Source organism: Phyllobates terribilis, unplaced genomic scaffold (genome assembly GCF_046119375.1).
Source record: "Phyllobates terribilis strain yellow unplaced genomic scaffold, ASM4611937v1 Scaffold_1__5_contigs__length_1240528914, whole genome shotgun sequence".
NCBI classification, from domain to species: domain Eukaryota; kingdom Metazoa; phylum Chordata; class Amphibia; order Anura; family Dendrobatidae; genus Phyllobates; species Phyllobates terribilis.
The window spans coordinates 107288650-107303606 of NW_027362761.1; the positions used below are offsets into that span (position 1 = coordinate 107288650).

The window sequence follows — 14957 nt, forward strand, 5'->3', positions numbered from 1 at the left end:
TAGCAGCTATTTTACCATGAAGGCCTGCTGCACAAAGTCTCCTCTTAACAGTTTTTGAAGAGATGTATCTGCTGCTAGAACTCTGTGTGGCATTGACCTGGTCTCTAATCTGAGCTGCTGTTAACCTGCGATTTCTGAGGCTGGTGACTCCGATAAACTTATCCTCAGAAGAAGAGGTGACTCTTGGTCTTCCTTTCCTGGGGCGGTCCTCATGTGAGCCAGTTTCTTTGTAGCGCTTGATGGTTTTTTCAACTGCACTTGGGGACACTTTCAAAGTTTTGCCAATTTTTCGCACTGACTGACCTTCATTTCTTAAAGTAATGATGGCCACTCGTTTTTCTTTACTTAGCTGCTTTTTTCTTGCCATAATACAAATTCTAACAGTCTATTCAGTAGGACTATCAGCTGTGTATCCACTTGACTTATGCACAACACAACTGATGGTCCCAACCCCATTTATAAGGCAAGAAATCCCACTTATTAAACCTGACAGGGCACACCTGTGAAGTGAAAACCATTTCCTGTAACTACCTCTTGAAGCTCATCAAGAGAATGCCAAGAGTGTGCAAAGCAGTCATCAAAGCAAAAGGTGGCTACTTTGAAGAACCTAGAATATAAGACATATTTTCAGTTGTTTCACACTTATTTGTTAAGTATATAATTCCACATGTGTTAATTCATAGTTGTGATGCCTTCAGTGTGAATGTACAATTTTCATAGTCATGAAAATGCAGAAAAATCTTTAAATGAGAAGGTGTGTCCAAACTTTTGGTCTGTACTGTACATACTCATTAATAATATTTAATCTCTCTATGCTGCTAAAAGTTCTTCACAAGTTACTCAATACAGTTCCACAAAAATAGAACATGCCATTTTAGGAATGATGTGAGCTGCTACTGGGTTCTTACTGAGACTACAATGGCAAATGACACAATTCCCTTATTTTTTTCTTATCAGAAAGTTGCATACGTCACTATAGCAAATTGTGAATATGCTTCTTTGAAGCAGGAATTTAACACCATAAAGGCTGTACAGTATTTGTTCACTTAAATGTTTGCTTACTTTATAGTTTTGACTCTGCTGTCATGATAAAAAGTGTTAGATATTTACTTATATCTTACTTGGAATGGCCTTATTTTAGTCCTGTAAAGTCTTTTCTTTGTGGTTTCCACAGAGAACTGCTTTTGGAGTAAGTTTTAATTAATTGTTGGGGATTGCAACAGAGATTTTTTAGTTTGAGAGAGACTTATAATTAAAGTTATGGATATCCACACCCTTTCAGTTTGGCAGGGGAGATTGATTCTGTAACATAGGAAAATATGCTATAATGTTCTGTAATAATAAGGTGGCTATACACCTTAAAAAGTTGTCGGATAACTATCTCTCCCAACCATCATCCAAATGCATGCTCTGTGTGTCATCCATATTGACACACATCTAGTGACGATTTATCTCCTGCAGTACAAACTTGATTATTTTTTCCCCAACATCATCTGTTGAGGATGCCAACTTGACAGTTGTACATCATGCTCAAATTAAAGGGTATTCATCTAATTGGGGCCTTTAGTTCTAAATACCCAAAGTTGGACTTCAGGTTAGAGATGATCCCTGCGCAGAATCTCCATGCTTTTTTTCCTCAACATCATCTATTGAGAATGCCTACATTTTTGATGGTTGTCCATCCTACTGAAATTGGAGAATTTGGCCAATATTCAACTAATGGGGGCCTTTAGTTCTAAATACCTAAGGCAAAGGTTGGGTCTCAGTTTAGAGATAATCTCTGGCCAGGATCTCCAGTTGTTATCACTAAGAACTCTTGGGACCCCAGCTCATTCATTTTTATTATTATACTATAGGTATGAAGGGCATAAGAGTGAAAGTTTGATTCACCCAAGAAGGTTGTAAATTGGGTGCAGTATGTGCAACACACTTACAGTGCTCAGCATAAATAAGTACACACCTTTTGAAAAGTAAGATTTTAATCAATATTTCACTGAACAAAAGAATAATTTCCCAAATTTTAGCAAGACTGAGTTTTAGAAAATGTTTTTTTTAACCCATAACATGAAAATAAGGTTAGTAATTTGTTTCATTACAAAATCTTCCATTTTACTCAAATTAATTGATGCAAAAATAAATGCACCCCACATCAAAAGCAGCTACATTTAGTATTTTACATGACCTAAATGTTTTTTAAGGAAGCACCAAGTTTTCTAGGCATGGTATGAACTAGTTTTCGACATATTGCAACACCTATCCTATTCCATTCTTTAAGAACGACCTTTTATAGAGCCTGGATGCTGGATGGAGAGTGATGCTTAACTTGTCTCTTCAGAATTCCCCATAGATGTTCGTTTGGGTTAAAATCAGGAAACACAATTGGCCACTAATCACTTTCACTCTGTTGTTAAGAAATACAACAGTGGCCTTAGATGTGTATTTTGGATCATTGTCTTGTTGGAAAAGTGTACGTTTAACCAAGGGCACAGAGTGATGGTAGAATCTTCTCTTCCAATGCAGAGCAATACACCTGTAAATTCATGATACTAACAATGAAATGTAGCTCCTTGACATCAGCAGCACTCATGCAGCCTCACATAAGAACACGGCCATCATCCTGTTTCACTGTAGGCACCATGCATTTTTCTTTGTACTCCTCACCTTTGCAATGCCATACAATTTTCACGCAATCAGTACCAAAAACATTTATCGTCACTCCAAAGTATGGAGTCCCAGTAGTCTTCATATTTTTCAGCATGGGCCCTGACAATTTGTAGGCAGTTTTTTTTATTCATTGACTATAGGAAAGGCTTCCTCCGGGGACGACATGCATGCATGATATTCCTCTAGCTTTTTTAGTAGGATTTCCCTGACATTTTCTTAGTTGCCTTTTACAGCAAAAACCACATCAAAGGGATCACATTGTTGATGGTTATCAGTCTTGACAAGTATACAAAAAGATTCCATGGCATTAGATGTACCATGGAACACTGTAAAGATGGTCATTAAAAAACATCCTAAAAGGGGTTGTCCACTACTAGGACAACCCCTTCTTAAACTAAGTGTTCGGCCCCGATAAAATAAAAAAACCTATATTCACCTCCGATACCGGCTCTGTTCCAGCGGTGTCGGCACTCGCGGTCCCGGGGCTGTGGTGTGGTGCAATGACACGTGATGCTTGGCGCCCAGTCAGCGCTGGTGTCACTGTCCCCACCTTCAGACAAACTGAACATGAAGAGGAAATCCGGGATCAGCTGCAGCCCTGGCTTCCGCTTCATGTTCAGTTTGTCACAGTGACACCAGCGCTTATTGGGCGCTGGGCATCACGTGTCATTCCACTGCATCACAGCCCCGGGGCCACGAGTGCTGACACCGCTGGAACGGAGCTTGCATGGGAGGTGAGTATAGGTGTTTTTAATTAATTGGGGCAGAACATTTAGCTTAAGAAGGGGTTGTCCTAGTAGTGGACAACCTCTTAAATAAAATCCATATTTCATTAGCATACTCTTTACCTCAAATGGCCATAAGCTTAAGCCATCTTTAAAATGGTTTAAAATGTTAACACAACATGAAAAAGGACTTTCTAGAAATTTTATTTAAAACTTGTAAAACCCTGAGAATAATGAGCCTGGGGTCAAACTGGGTGGCTTGCCACATCTAAACATCTCCCATCTTTCTGCTTTGTGTCTTTACCTTCTGTTACAGATGTGAATTGAGTCAATTGACAACACTTTAGCATACCTTCCAATTTAACAGTTCCCACACAGGGCCAGCATGCTTGCAGTATATAGCTTCTCATACCATGACACAGAGGACAGTAAAACCTATATCCATATGTGAGGAAATGGTAGATACAACAGTTTGCCATAACATTGGATCAAGATCAGTCACCCTTGTCAGCAAATGAATTCCTTGCACGGATTTCACTACCTTGAGAGCAAAAATCTGAGAATTATCGTTGGCTAATTGAGGGAAAAATGAAATGAACTGGAGAAAAAGACAGTGTGTTTGACATTTTCTGTCCTGTTTTTCATCAGTAATAACTAAACAAAATATGTTCCTCATTCTTGAAGTGTAGCTCCTTCGATGAGCTGATAAGATGGGTTTTTGCCTTTTTATTGTACTTTCTTGCTTTCCTGCTTAAAGTTTTCAAGTCCAGATTTCACCTTAAAGGTTACGTATGCTTCCTTTTTATGATGTTTTACGCAACATCTTGATTATCTTCACAGACACCATCTTGGGTCTCATATTACTTTTGTAAAGCTTCTTCAAAACTTGTGGGCCCAGTTTATTTTATTGGTTTTCTCAACTTTGCTATTTCTTGCTTCCAAGCTGTTTGTTATCTCTTTAACATGTGTTTTGGGGATAGGAGAGTCCATGTATTAAATTGTATGTTTTGTTTAAAAAAGAAGAAACTATATTGCCTTTTCAACCGCACGGTCAGCTTTAACACAACCTCTCTTTGTCATACATATCTTTCTGCTCAACTGCAAGTTAGAGTTTTTCAATTTTTATGTTTCCATTATTGAAACTAATAGCAGCTATCATTATAAAAAATATTACATCTTATTATAGTCTTTTCCTAATCTGTTTATTATAACTGGTTCTTCTTTATAGGACCTTTTATATAGCAATCACCTACGAATATTGCAAGTCAGCAGAAAGTATTCTGCAATTTCCTACTACCTTATTAACCAATGTAATGTCAAAACTGTGTCTATTATACGTTGTTCTCACAGGGGGGGGGGACTGTAAGGAAACAGACTGAGAAACCATAGCAATTTCTAGGTCGTTTGAGTTCAATTGGTGGAATTTGGTGGCCTTCCAGTTGTGATGCATAATAGGAAGCACTGCTAAAAAGGCTAAACTTTACCGTGACTTATTTAATAAAATCTACCCTCAAGCAAAGCAATTAGAAAATGGTTATTATGTGAAAATTATAAAACACTATGAAATTGATATTGTTTATTTAAAATGAAAGATTAGCTGCTTTATTACCTGTGGGCAGATTTTGTATTCTAAGTTTTTCAGTATTCGGCCACAGAACGGACCATGAGAGAGCAACGGTTTTGCAGCATTAGTATATTGACTTAAGGTGAATTTATACTGAAGGATGTAAGAGTGGAAGTTTGATTCACCCATGTTAACTCTTTATCAGAAGGTTGTAAATTGGATGCAACATACTTATAATACATATACTACTCATATATAATGTTAACAATGGTTACTGTTTCTCATGTATGTAACTGTTTCATAAAATCCTATTACGTGTATATAAAAAGATATTTACAGTTACTAAACATAGAAAAACATGATAAATTAAATCCATATTCCATCAGCATTCTCATTACCTCGGCTTCCCATAACTTTAAGCCATCTTTAAAAGGGCTTAAAATGCTTCTAAAAAAAAGAATTTTCTAGCAATTTTGTTTAAAATATTTAAATCCCTGAGAATAATGAGTGTGGGGGTCAAATTTGGAGGCTTGCCACATATGACCACCTTCCATTTCTTTGCTTTGGGTCTTTACCTTCTGTTACAGATCTGAATTAACTAGGATCGCTTGTTTCTCAATCTTGCAGTATAAACAGGCTGCTGGTCAACTGATGAATGAGCAACACTTTTGCTCAGCAGGTGAAATGATCTTTGGTGCTGTAAGCAGGTGGACTATATGCAACAGCGGAGACATCAAACAGAAAAACAATCTACTTTTATTTGCTTAACAGAATAATATAAATAAAGGATTGTTATTAGAGGCAGATTATACAGACACAGTATTCACAGAATCAATGGCAAAACAATTATGTAAACAGGAATATATTGGTTAATATCAAGATAAACTCGGGGTCTACAGTTCAACCTAATTCTAGTTGGGAGGGGGGTAAACGCTGTACTTGGCGGGAACAGTCTCTAAGAACTTCCGCGGCTTTCTGGACCCGACAAAGGCCCCTCTCCCATCTCTTTAGCAGCACGTTTTCCTAACAAAGTCAGAGAGAACTCTCTCTAGGCTGCTCTAGCATCTGCTGGACACCATCTGGACCGCAGCCTTCCCTCTGCCATTGCCTGATCCCATTAGTCTCTGCTGAAAGTGAGAAAGTGACGGTCCGTCCCACACATCTTCTTCATTCACCGGCCCAAGCACGGGTCTCTGGCCAGGTATCCTCTGGACTTCTTCGATACTTGACCACTGACGAGTGTCTCCTTGGTCCGTATCGATGGGGGCTGATCCTTGACTGTTTACCGGCATCATCTGGGTCGGAAACCTTGACCAGCATCCTTTGAGTCTTCGGTGCTTGACTGTCGATGGGTGAAGTTTGGACCATGACTGGCGAAGCTCTGGTCTTCGGTGCTTTGACCGTCGTCTGAGTCTGGGCTTTGCTGGTACACACGGCTGCGGCAAACTGTCACAGCTGATGAAGCTACAGTAGGATCAACTGTCACTTCCCTTGGCAACCCAATCCTCTTCTGCTTTGGCACCCTGCCATTTTGTATCCAAGGTTGGCTTCGTCGCCATCACCTGACCCGGAGCACTGGCTTATTCCGTCCGTCCTGCAACTCCTCTCCTCCGGATCAGTTCCACAGGGTTTTGTTCAGGCCTGGAAGCTGCATGGCATTGCAGCGTTTTATCCGCTGTGCTCCATTCTCCTACAGTGCTGCACAAAAGATCATCGTTCTCAGCTGAACTTTGTCTTCTGTAAACTGAACTTGCGGAGAACAATGGCAGCCTACGTGAACTGAATTATCTATTGCATGGGCACCGAAAGTGCGTTCTGTCTATCTAAACAAGATATGAAGCAAACACCAATCGGTAAATATTTACTGATTTATAGCTTTTTAACCCCTTAACGACCACAGTAACGCCTTTTCACGGTGGCTGTTAAGGGTACTTATGCCTCAGGGACGCTCGTTCACGTCACTGAGGAATAAGGCTGTAGCGCCCCCCAGCGTCAGAAATTCTCCGGGTCTCAACTACCAGGGGTAGCTGAGACCCAGGAGAACATGTGATCAGGGCCAGTTTTTCCTGTCCATGATCGCATCATCACAAAAAAAAAAGTGTGCCTGCGGTTACAATGGTTTCTCTCTCCTCTGACATGATATACATGTCAGAGGAGAGAGAAACGAAGCCCCCCTGAGCCCACCCGATACCTCCTCCATCCTCCGAATCTCCTGATCTGTCCCCTGGACCTCCGTGATGTGCCGGCAAAAAAAAATGGCGGGCACATGCGCAGTGCGCCCGCCGAGATCTGCCACTAGGTACCCGGCAACAATAGGGAATTTTCCCTATTGGTTCATTTTGATCACTGTGATAAACCCTATCACAATGAGCAAAAGAAAAAAATAATGAATTAAATCCCCCTTTGTCACCCCCTTAGTTAGAAAAAAATTATAAAATAATTTTTTTTTTCCCATTCTTTGCAGTTAGGGTTAGGGTTGTTTTAGGATTAGGGTTAGAATTAGGTTATGATTAGGGATAGGATTAGGAGTAGGATTAGGGGTAGGGTTAGGGTTGTGTTCAGGTTGGAGTTAGGGTTGTGCTGGGGTTGGTTTTTTTTCAAAAGAAAACTAGTGCTGAGCACAAGTGCTCGCTACTTGAGTTTGCATCGGGTGCTCGGGTATGCACCAAGTATCGCGGGTTCTTGAGTGAGATGTTCGAGTCCCCGCCCCACAAGTTTCAGAGCTGTTATACAGCAAAAAAAACATGCAGGGATTGCCTGCCATACACGGGAAATCCCTGCATGTTTTTTTTGGGTGTCTTAACAGCCGTGAAACATGTAGATCGGGGACTTGAGCATCTCACTCGAGCACTCGCAATACTCGGTGCATACCCGAGCACCCGATGCAAACTCAAGTAGCGAGCATTTGTGCTCAACACTAATGACAAGATATTCAATATGATAACCTAATGTTATCAAATTCTGTGTCGTACCGCTGGGTTCAAAGTGCTCACTACACCCCTTGATAAAATCCTCGAGGGGTGTAGTTTCCAAAATGGGGTCACTTGTGGGGTTTCTACTGTTTAGGCTCATCAGGGGCTCTCCAAATGTGACATGGCATCCGCTCTAGATTCCAGACATTTTTACGTTCAAAAAGTCAAATGGTGCTCCTTCCCTTCCGAGCCCTTCCATGTGCCCAAACAGTGGTTTTCCCCTACATATGGGGTATACTCAGGAGAAATTGCACAACAAATTTTGTGGTCCATTTTCTCTTGTTACCCTTGCGTGAAAAAAATAATTGGGGACTGCAGTAAAATTTGTGTGAAAAATGTTTAATGTTCTATTCCACGTTACTTCAGTTCCTGTGAAGCACGTGAAGGGTTAATAAACTTCTTGAATGTGGTTTTGAGCACCTTGAGGGGTTCAGTTTTTATAATGGTGTCACTTTTGGGGATTTTTTTCATGCAGACTCCTCAAAGTCACTTCAAATGTGATGTGGTCCCTAAAAAAATGGTTTTGTAAATTTTGTTATAAAAATGAGAAATCGCTGGTCAACTTTTAACCCTTATAACTTCCTAACAAAAAAAAATTTGTTGCAAAAATTGTGCTGATGTAAAGTAGACATGTGGGAAATGTTATTTATTAACTATTTTGTGTGACATATCTCTCTGATTTGAGGGCATAAAAATTCTAAGTTTGAAAATTGCAAAATTTTCAACATTTTCGCCAAATTTCTGTTTTTTTCACAAATTATTGCAAGTCATATCGAAGAAATTTTACCACTATCATGAAGTACAATACATCACGAAAAAACAATCTCAGAATCAGGGGGATCCATTGAAGCGTTCCAGAGTTATTACCTCATAAAGTGACACTGGTCAGAATTGTAAAATTTGGCCTAGTCATTAAGGACATAATTGGCTCCATCACTAAGGGGTTACTGTCTCAATCAATTAAATCAATTAAAGGGTTAGGACATTTTTTTTCTTATTTCAATGCATGCAATTGGGGCTAAAAATAATTTTTGCAAATAGGTTACATTAAAAGTTTTGCACAATTTGCCTCCTCTAGCCGCTGTATTACACTGGCTATTGCTGGAGAGCTGTGCAGTCTGTGAGGAAAGCTGCACTAACAAGAGCAGGAGAAGAACCTGTCTATATCTATATAATAGTAAGTGCCACAAAATCATGTCCCCAACACATCTGTTAAATAAAAATGATGTGGCCAACCCCATTAACTCATTCTGCTGTCAGTAATTAACCATGTAATACAATAGCTATAGGTGGCAAACAGTGAAAATGTTTTAATGAAATACAATTGCAAAAATTATCTTTGCCACCAATTGCAGCCATTTAGATAAGAAAAAAAAATTGTCCCCAAAGGTGGACAACTCCTTAAATGAAAACAAACAATTGGAATGCTGGATATTTGAGTATAAAGCACAAAGAGTTAAAATAATGAAGTAAGATCCAAGGGCTGGAGTGAAGTAGACCTAAGACAGCGAAGAGATAAGAAGAAAAATGTGGAGAAAAAATGGAAAAAAAAGAGTAAAGAGAGAGTCATATAAATGAACCATACTATCCTCTGGGTCAGAAGGGTCCCCTTCACCTAACATGCATACAGTGTTTTGAGGAACTAATTGAGGAGTAAGATGAAATTTTGTCTCTGATGGAAAAAGCCAGGTCTTTTATAGTGTCATTCATTTTAGAGGGGTTGGAGAAGCTGCTTTTAATAAACGTTGTCACAACTGTAGCCACGTGCAGAGTAGTCACTTCTGGTCTCCAAATTAAAGCTGACACATTGCTTGAGATGGGTTGGAGGAAGTTACCTTCTGTGAAGCTCTACCATCAAATACAAAACAGCAGACAGAATAATATTCTCACTTTTGTGTTTATTTGTGAAAACATGACTTGTTTTACTTCAATTCATTTTTAGTATTTTAGAAAGACTGCATTCTTTTTTATTATATAGAAAAACTACCCGTGGAAGCCAAGTTGCCATGGTACAAGCAAGCACAAGAGTTGGAGGAGGCCACAGCAGTAACTGAAGAACCTTCGTAAGTTTTAGCTACCCCCTACCTCCAATTGGTATCCATATTTATCCATGACTATTTATTTGTGTTTATCCATGACTAGTTGTTACTGAATGTATCTATCCATTAATTGTTAGACATTATGTGTCTTATTTATAGGTTTTTAATGACTACACAGAATTATAGCTATCAAACCCAATTTTCAGCCACCTAACAGAACTATCACATATCTAACATTTCTAAACGACATTACTAATTATTACTTTCTTACTAATAGAAAGTTAATATGGTTGAAAAAAAAGACAAATATGGGAAATGATAAAGGGCGATGGGTTATATGTACAACCATAAGGGTTGATCCAGTCCTCCCCAAAAGAGATAATCTTTTCCTCCTGATCCCAGTTGTTCATCTACTTGACCGGACATTCAGAAAATGATTTTACATATTTACAAAATTATTTGTTTTTTTCTTTAAAAAAAAGCATCTAAGCCATTATTGAAACCATCAACAGTTTCCACCTTGACCAGTTCTTGAGGTAGACTATTCCACAGATTAATAGTTCTTTATGGTAAGGAAGGTTTGTCTCCTCTGGTCTGCTGTCTTTCTCCAGATGGAGGGAGAGCCCCCTTGTATTTCAAGGAGTTTTACATGAAACAGCTTTTGACAATATTTTTTGTATGAGCTATTTATGTACTTGTACTAGGTAATCGTGTCCCTCCCTTTACATATCTATTTTTAAAACTATATAAATCCAATTATTTTAATTTTTCCTGCTACCCAAGATCTTCCATGCCTCTTATCAGTTTTGTTGCTCTTCTTTGTATCTTTCCTGTCTCCAGTGAATCTTTTCTATTAACTCTTGCCCAGAACTGAATTGCATATCGCAGCAAAGTTGCACTTATGCATTGTGAAGTGGTAGTGTTACATCCATTTTTGAGAGTTTATACCTCTTTTAATACATGACAAAATGCTGCTCGTCTTACAAGATGATAATTGACATTGAATGCTGTTATTTAGTTTGTGATCTACAAGTATACCCAGATCCTTCTCTACAAGTGACTCTCCTAGTTTTACTCACCCTAGAACATATGGTGTACACGTATTATTGCTGCCCATGTGAATAATTTTACATTTCTCCATATTGAACCTCATCTGCCAAGTGGATGCCTAAACAATCAGTTTGTCCAAGTCAACATGTAACTTATGAACATCCTTCATAGACTGCACTATACTACATTTGGTGAATTGTCTAGAATATTTGCTGCAGTGTGAACATGAATTAATGGTAGTAAACACTTTCTTTGAGTATTTCCTTTCTCCCTTCTTTATTTTAACAACCTTGTATCTGGCAGTAAGATAACTGCCTACAGAAGTGTTCCTCTCTCATTGTTTTGCCTGCAAAAGGAAACTATGAAGGCTAATCCTTGCCTCGCTATGCCTCCTTAGCCATTTGTCAGCTGAAAATAGAAGTAACCAGTAGGAAAATAATCCCTTTATTAATTGCAAAATTTCTACAAGATCATGTGTCTGCAACTTTTCCTGCATGATTCTGGAACAAATAGTGTATGCAAGTTAATCTTTTTGTAGTTTTATCATTCATTTTTAGTTTTACTGTTTTTTATATGGGTTGCCTCATTAAAATCACTCAGTATTCTCCTTTATAAACCAGAGAGCTGCTCTCAACGTGCCAGACCCAGTTAGTCCCTGTGCTATACGGATGGTCATTCTAAATCAGGAAGGCTCCCAGATTAGTTGGGCTATCTGTGGAGAGACTACCCCTTTAAAGGGAATGTATCATCAAACAATTTCACATTGTTTAAATCAGGTTTTTACAAATGCTTGGCTATGTTTTTTTTTCCATCTCAAACTTTATTAAAAAGAAAAATTAGATAGCTTACAATTTTCAAGCTGACTACTGGTGGGATGTGCAGTCTTGAATTGAAGCATCTAATGAATTACATGCAAAGGTTATTGTGCAGAGTGGGGGAGCCGGCTGATCGGTGACATCGCCTATTGTGAGTGGAGGATCCCATATTATCAGCTGTTATAAGTCATTTTAATCCTGCCTTTGATGATAAGGAGACTGCTGTAAACTCTTTCTCAATGGGCAGTAAAACAAATCTAAAAAAAGGCCAAGTGGCGAGTGTAAAAATTGCACGGCTACTCATTTTTATTTTTTTGATAAAGATCATGATTTAAAAAAAAAAAATATTGCAAAAAATGTTTTAAAAAAAAATAAAATGCAAAGACCCGATTTAAACAATAGGTCATTTTTTGCCTACATATTCAGTTTTAGGCTGACCATTAAAAGCTCTTAAACCACTGTAACATTGTATAAACCAAATCGTTGTTTTTTGCTTGTTTTTTTAACATATACAGGTAACTACTTTTCCTTTTGCTGAAAGAACAATACACAATATGTCATTGTTTAGAATATTTCATTTTTTTTCTGTAGTCTGCTATTTGTAGCTTTCCCTTTTCTCACTTAGTAAGTATAATATTCCGAATGTAACGCTGCTCAGGACTGTCCTTATATTGTGAAAAAAAAAAAAACTAATGGAAAAACAGAGGCGTGAATATGATTTGTGAAGAAATATAAAATGTGGTGCTTTTACAGGTAATTATTCAGGTGAAGTTTTTGGAAAGTCATTGAAAGGATATGATGCTAAAGTACTCAGCGCAGCAACCACAGAATTTCTGTAAGGAAACTAGAAATGCTATTATTAAAATGCAGCTTATGCCGATTTCCCGTTGCAGCGTGATTAATGGGTGCTATTTACAGCTTTGATCTGTAGAGTTCCCGGCTCTCTCTATGCTGGAGCTTATGGGGTTGAAATTGAAATCTTAATGTAGTCAAATAAATTTTCCTTTCAGAGGAGTCGAATTGCCATGTAGGGCTACTTAATATACACTGTATTATATTGCAAATGAAGCCCATGTGGCGAGCTACTACATTGCTGGGATCTATTTTCCTATATAACACACATTAGCAGGCAGAATGAATATGACGCTAGGCTTTGCGTTCTCCATTTTACGACTATACCTAACAAAGGCCCTAGTGTCATTTATTATATTATAATACTAATATTCAGGCTTGGCTGGTTCTGAAACCATTCACATTCAGGTGTAGTAATATGTACACACATAAAATTCTATATGTGTTACCCAACGGGGTGGCTGGTAGGAGGCCTTCACCGCTCCAGCTGCTGCTGTATCAGACCTGCAATCATTATATCATTAGCACTTGCCATATGAATTTTATGCCATTTTGCTCTCTTTAGCCCGATTATTTCTTGGGTCCTATCAGTTTCCTTGGAATTTCCCACCATTCATATGTATTACTTTCTTGTGAAAGTAACTTTACATTTGACAGTTTAAGAAGTTAACTTGATCATAACCATATGGCAACATAGGATTGTTTCTTATTCCACAGGTTAGACTGGCCATACAAATGCTATTGGGCAGATCCTAGTTCAATGATTTTACCTGGCTCCACCATAAACATGCAGCCTTGGCAGAGCTTGCATGTTTATTGCACTATGGAGGGTGAAATAAATCACTGGTAGCGTATTATCTGCCTGGGAACAAAGAATAGGACATGCTGAAATTCAACATTCCTGACTCTTCTTTTCCATCAGGAAAAGGCGGAAAGTTCCATACACATTAAATGCTTCCAAAATCTTTACATTCAGTCAACTTTTATCTCCCCCTGTTCCTTGTTGTTTCTAGGCCCATGTAGTCATGGTATGCTCTCCCTCTGTACCAGTCTGTCATTGTTAGCTCATATTTATTGTACTTGTCATGTATTTTATGTTTCCAAATTTACAGCACCTTGGAAATAATGGTACTAAATGGCTGGCTTTATGATTGGCTGCAAATATTAAATTATATATTTTTTCCATTTGTGTTACAGAAGTACCTTTAAAGGGGTTTTATGGTCTTAAACTACAAGTCTGTAGTCACTGTATGTGACTGCAGACTTGTGAATCCTCACATCGCATGCACTTCGCTCAGTGAGGACTTTCTGGTAGCCGCAGTGATTGTCTTCACCGGTCTCGTTTACTTTGTTTAGTGACCACATGCTATCAATCATCCATGTGAAAAATTTGGCCAATTACTGATCTAAGTGGTAATACCAACATGACTCTTTTTTTAATTTAACCTATTCCCTAGTCTTCACCTTTTCATAAACCCAGCAAAATCCCATTTAATTATGTCATCTCCAATACAAGGTTCCAGTGACTGACAACTCCAGGACCTTCAGGACACAACTCCATCACAAATTCACTATGCTGCAATTTTGGTGGGAATGAATAAATTGAATGGAGATGGATATTGATTTTGTCACTTAATTTACAGTTTTTAACAGCTTTTTGCTTAAATTCTGGATAGTCTAAGAAAGATGAATGAAGATTTAGGCTGTGTGCCCACGTAGCATTTTTCAAGCGTATATGCTGCGGAATTTCCGCAGCGTAAACGCTTGAAAAACGCATGTATATCCGCACCCCATGGTCCCCAATGGGATTCCGCAAGTTCTATGCACATGCTGCGGATTTTTCCGCAGCGTTTATGCCGCGTTCAAAAATCCGCAGCATGTCATTTAATTTTGCGTTTCCGCAAGCGGAATTGCCTTTGTCCAATGCATAAAAAACGCAAGGCAATTCCGCATGTGGAAAACGCGTGATAAACGCGCGAAAAATGCGCGATAAACGCGTGCGGAATTCCGCATGCGTTTTTCCGGGAGAGAACTTGCATTTATGCAGCAGAAATTTTCTGCTTCATAAATGCAACGTGGGCACATAGCCTTATATGTCAAATTGTTAAAAATGTTGATTGTAGTAAAATATGACATAAAGTTTTGAAATAAATTTACTATGAGACTCTATTCACTTAAGTAGACATCAAACCTGAACCTTTCACTAGTGACTATACAAAGGTGCTCAATGTCTGTTAAGAGATGATCTTAATGATATTTTCATACTATTTATCTTC

The 14957-nt window shown here is 38.5% G+C and overlaps 1 protein-coding gene across 3 annotated transcripts in view; it reads left to right on the forward strand.

Moving 5' to 3' along the window:
• The window catches only part of ADAMTSL1 (ADAMTS like 1), a 1187598-nt gene that overhangs the window by 1021402 nt on the left and 151239 nt on the right, over positions 1–14957 (forward strand). For all 3 annotated transcript variants that reach the window (XM_073665475.1, XM_073665465.1, XM_073665483.1), the window contains one exon: positions 9904–9988. In XM_073665475.1, the coding sequence (XP_073521576.1) occupies positions 9904–9988 (85 nt within the window). The remainder of the gene's footprint in view (positions 1–9903; positions 9989–14957) is intronic.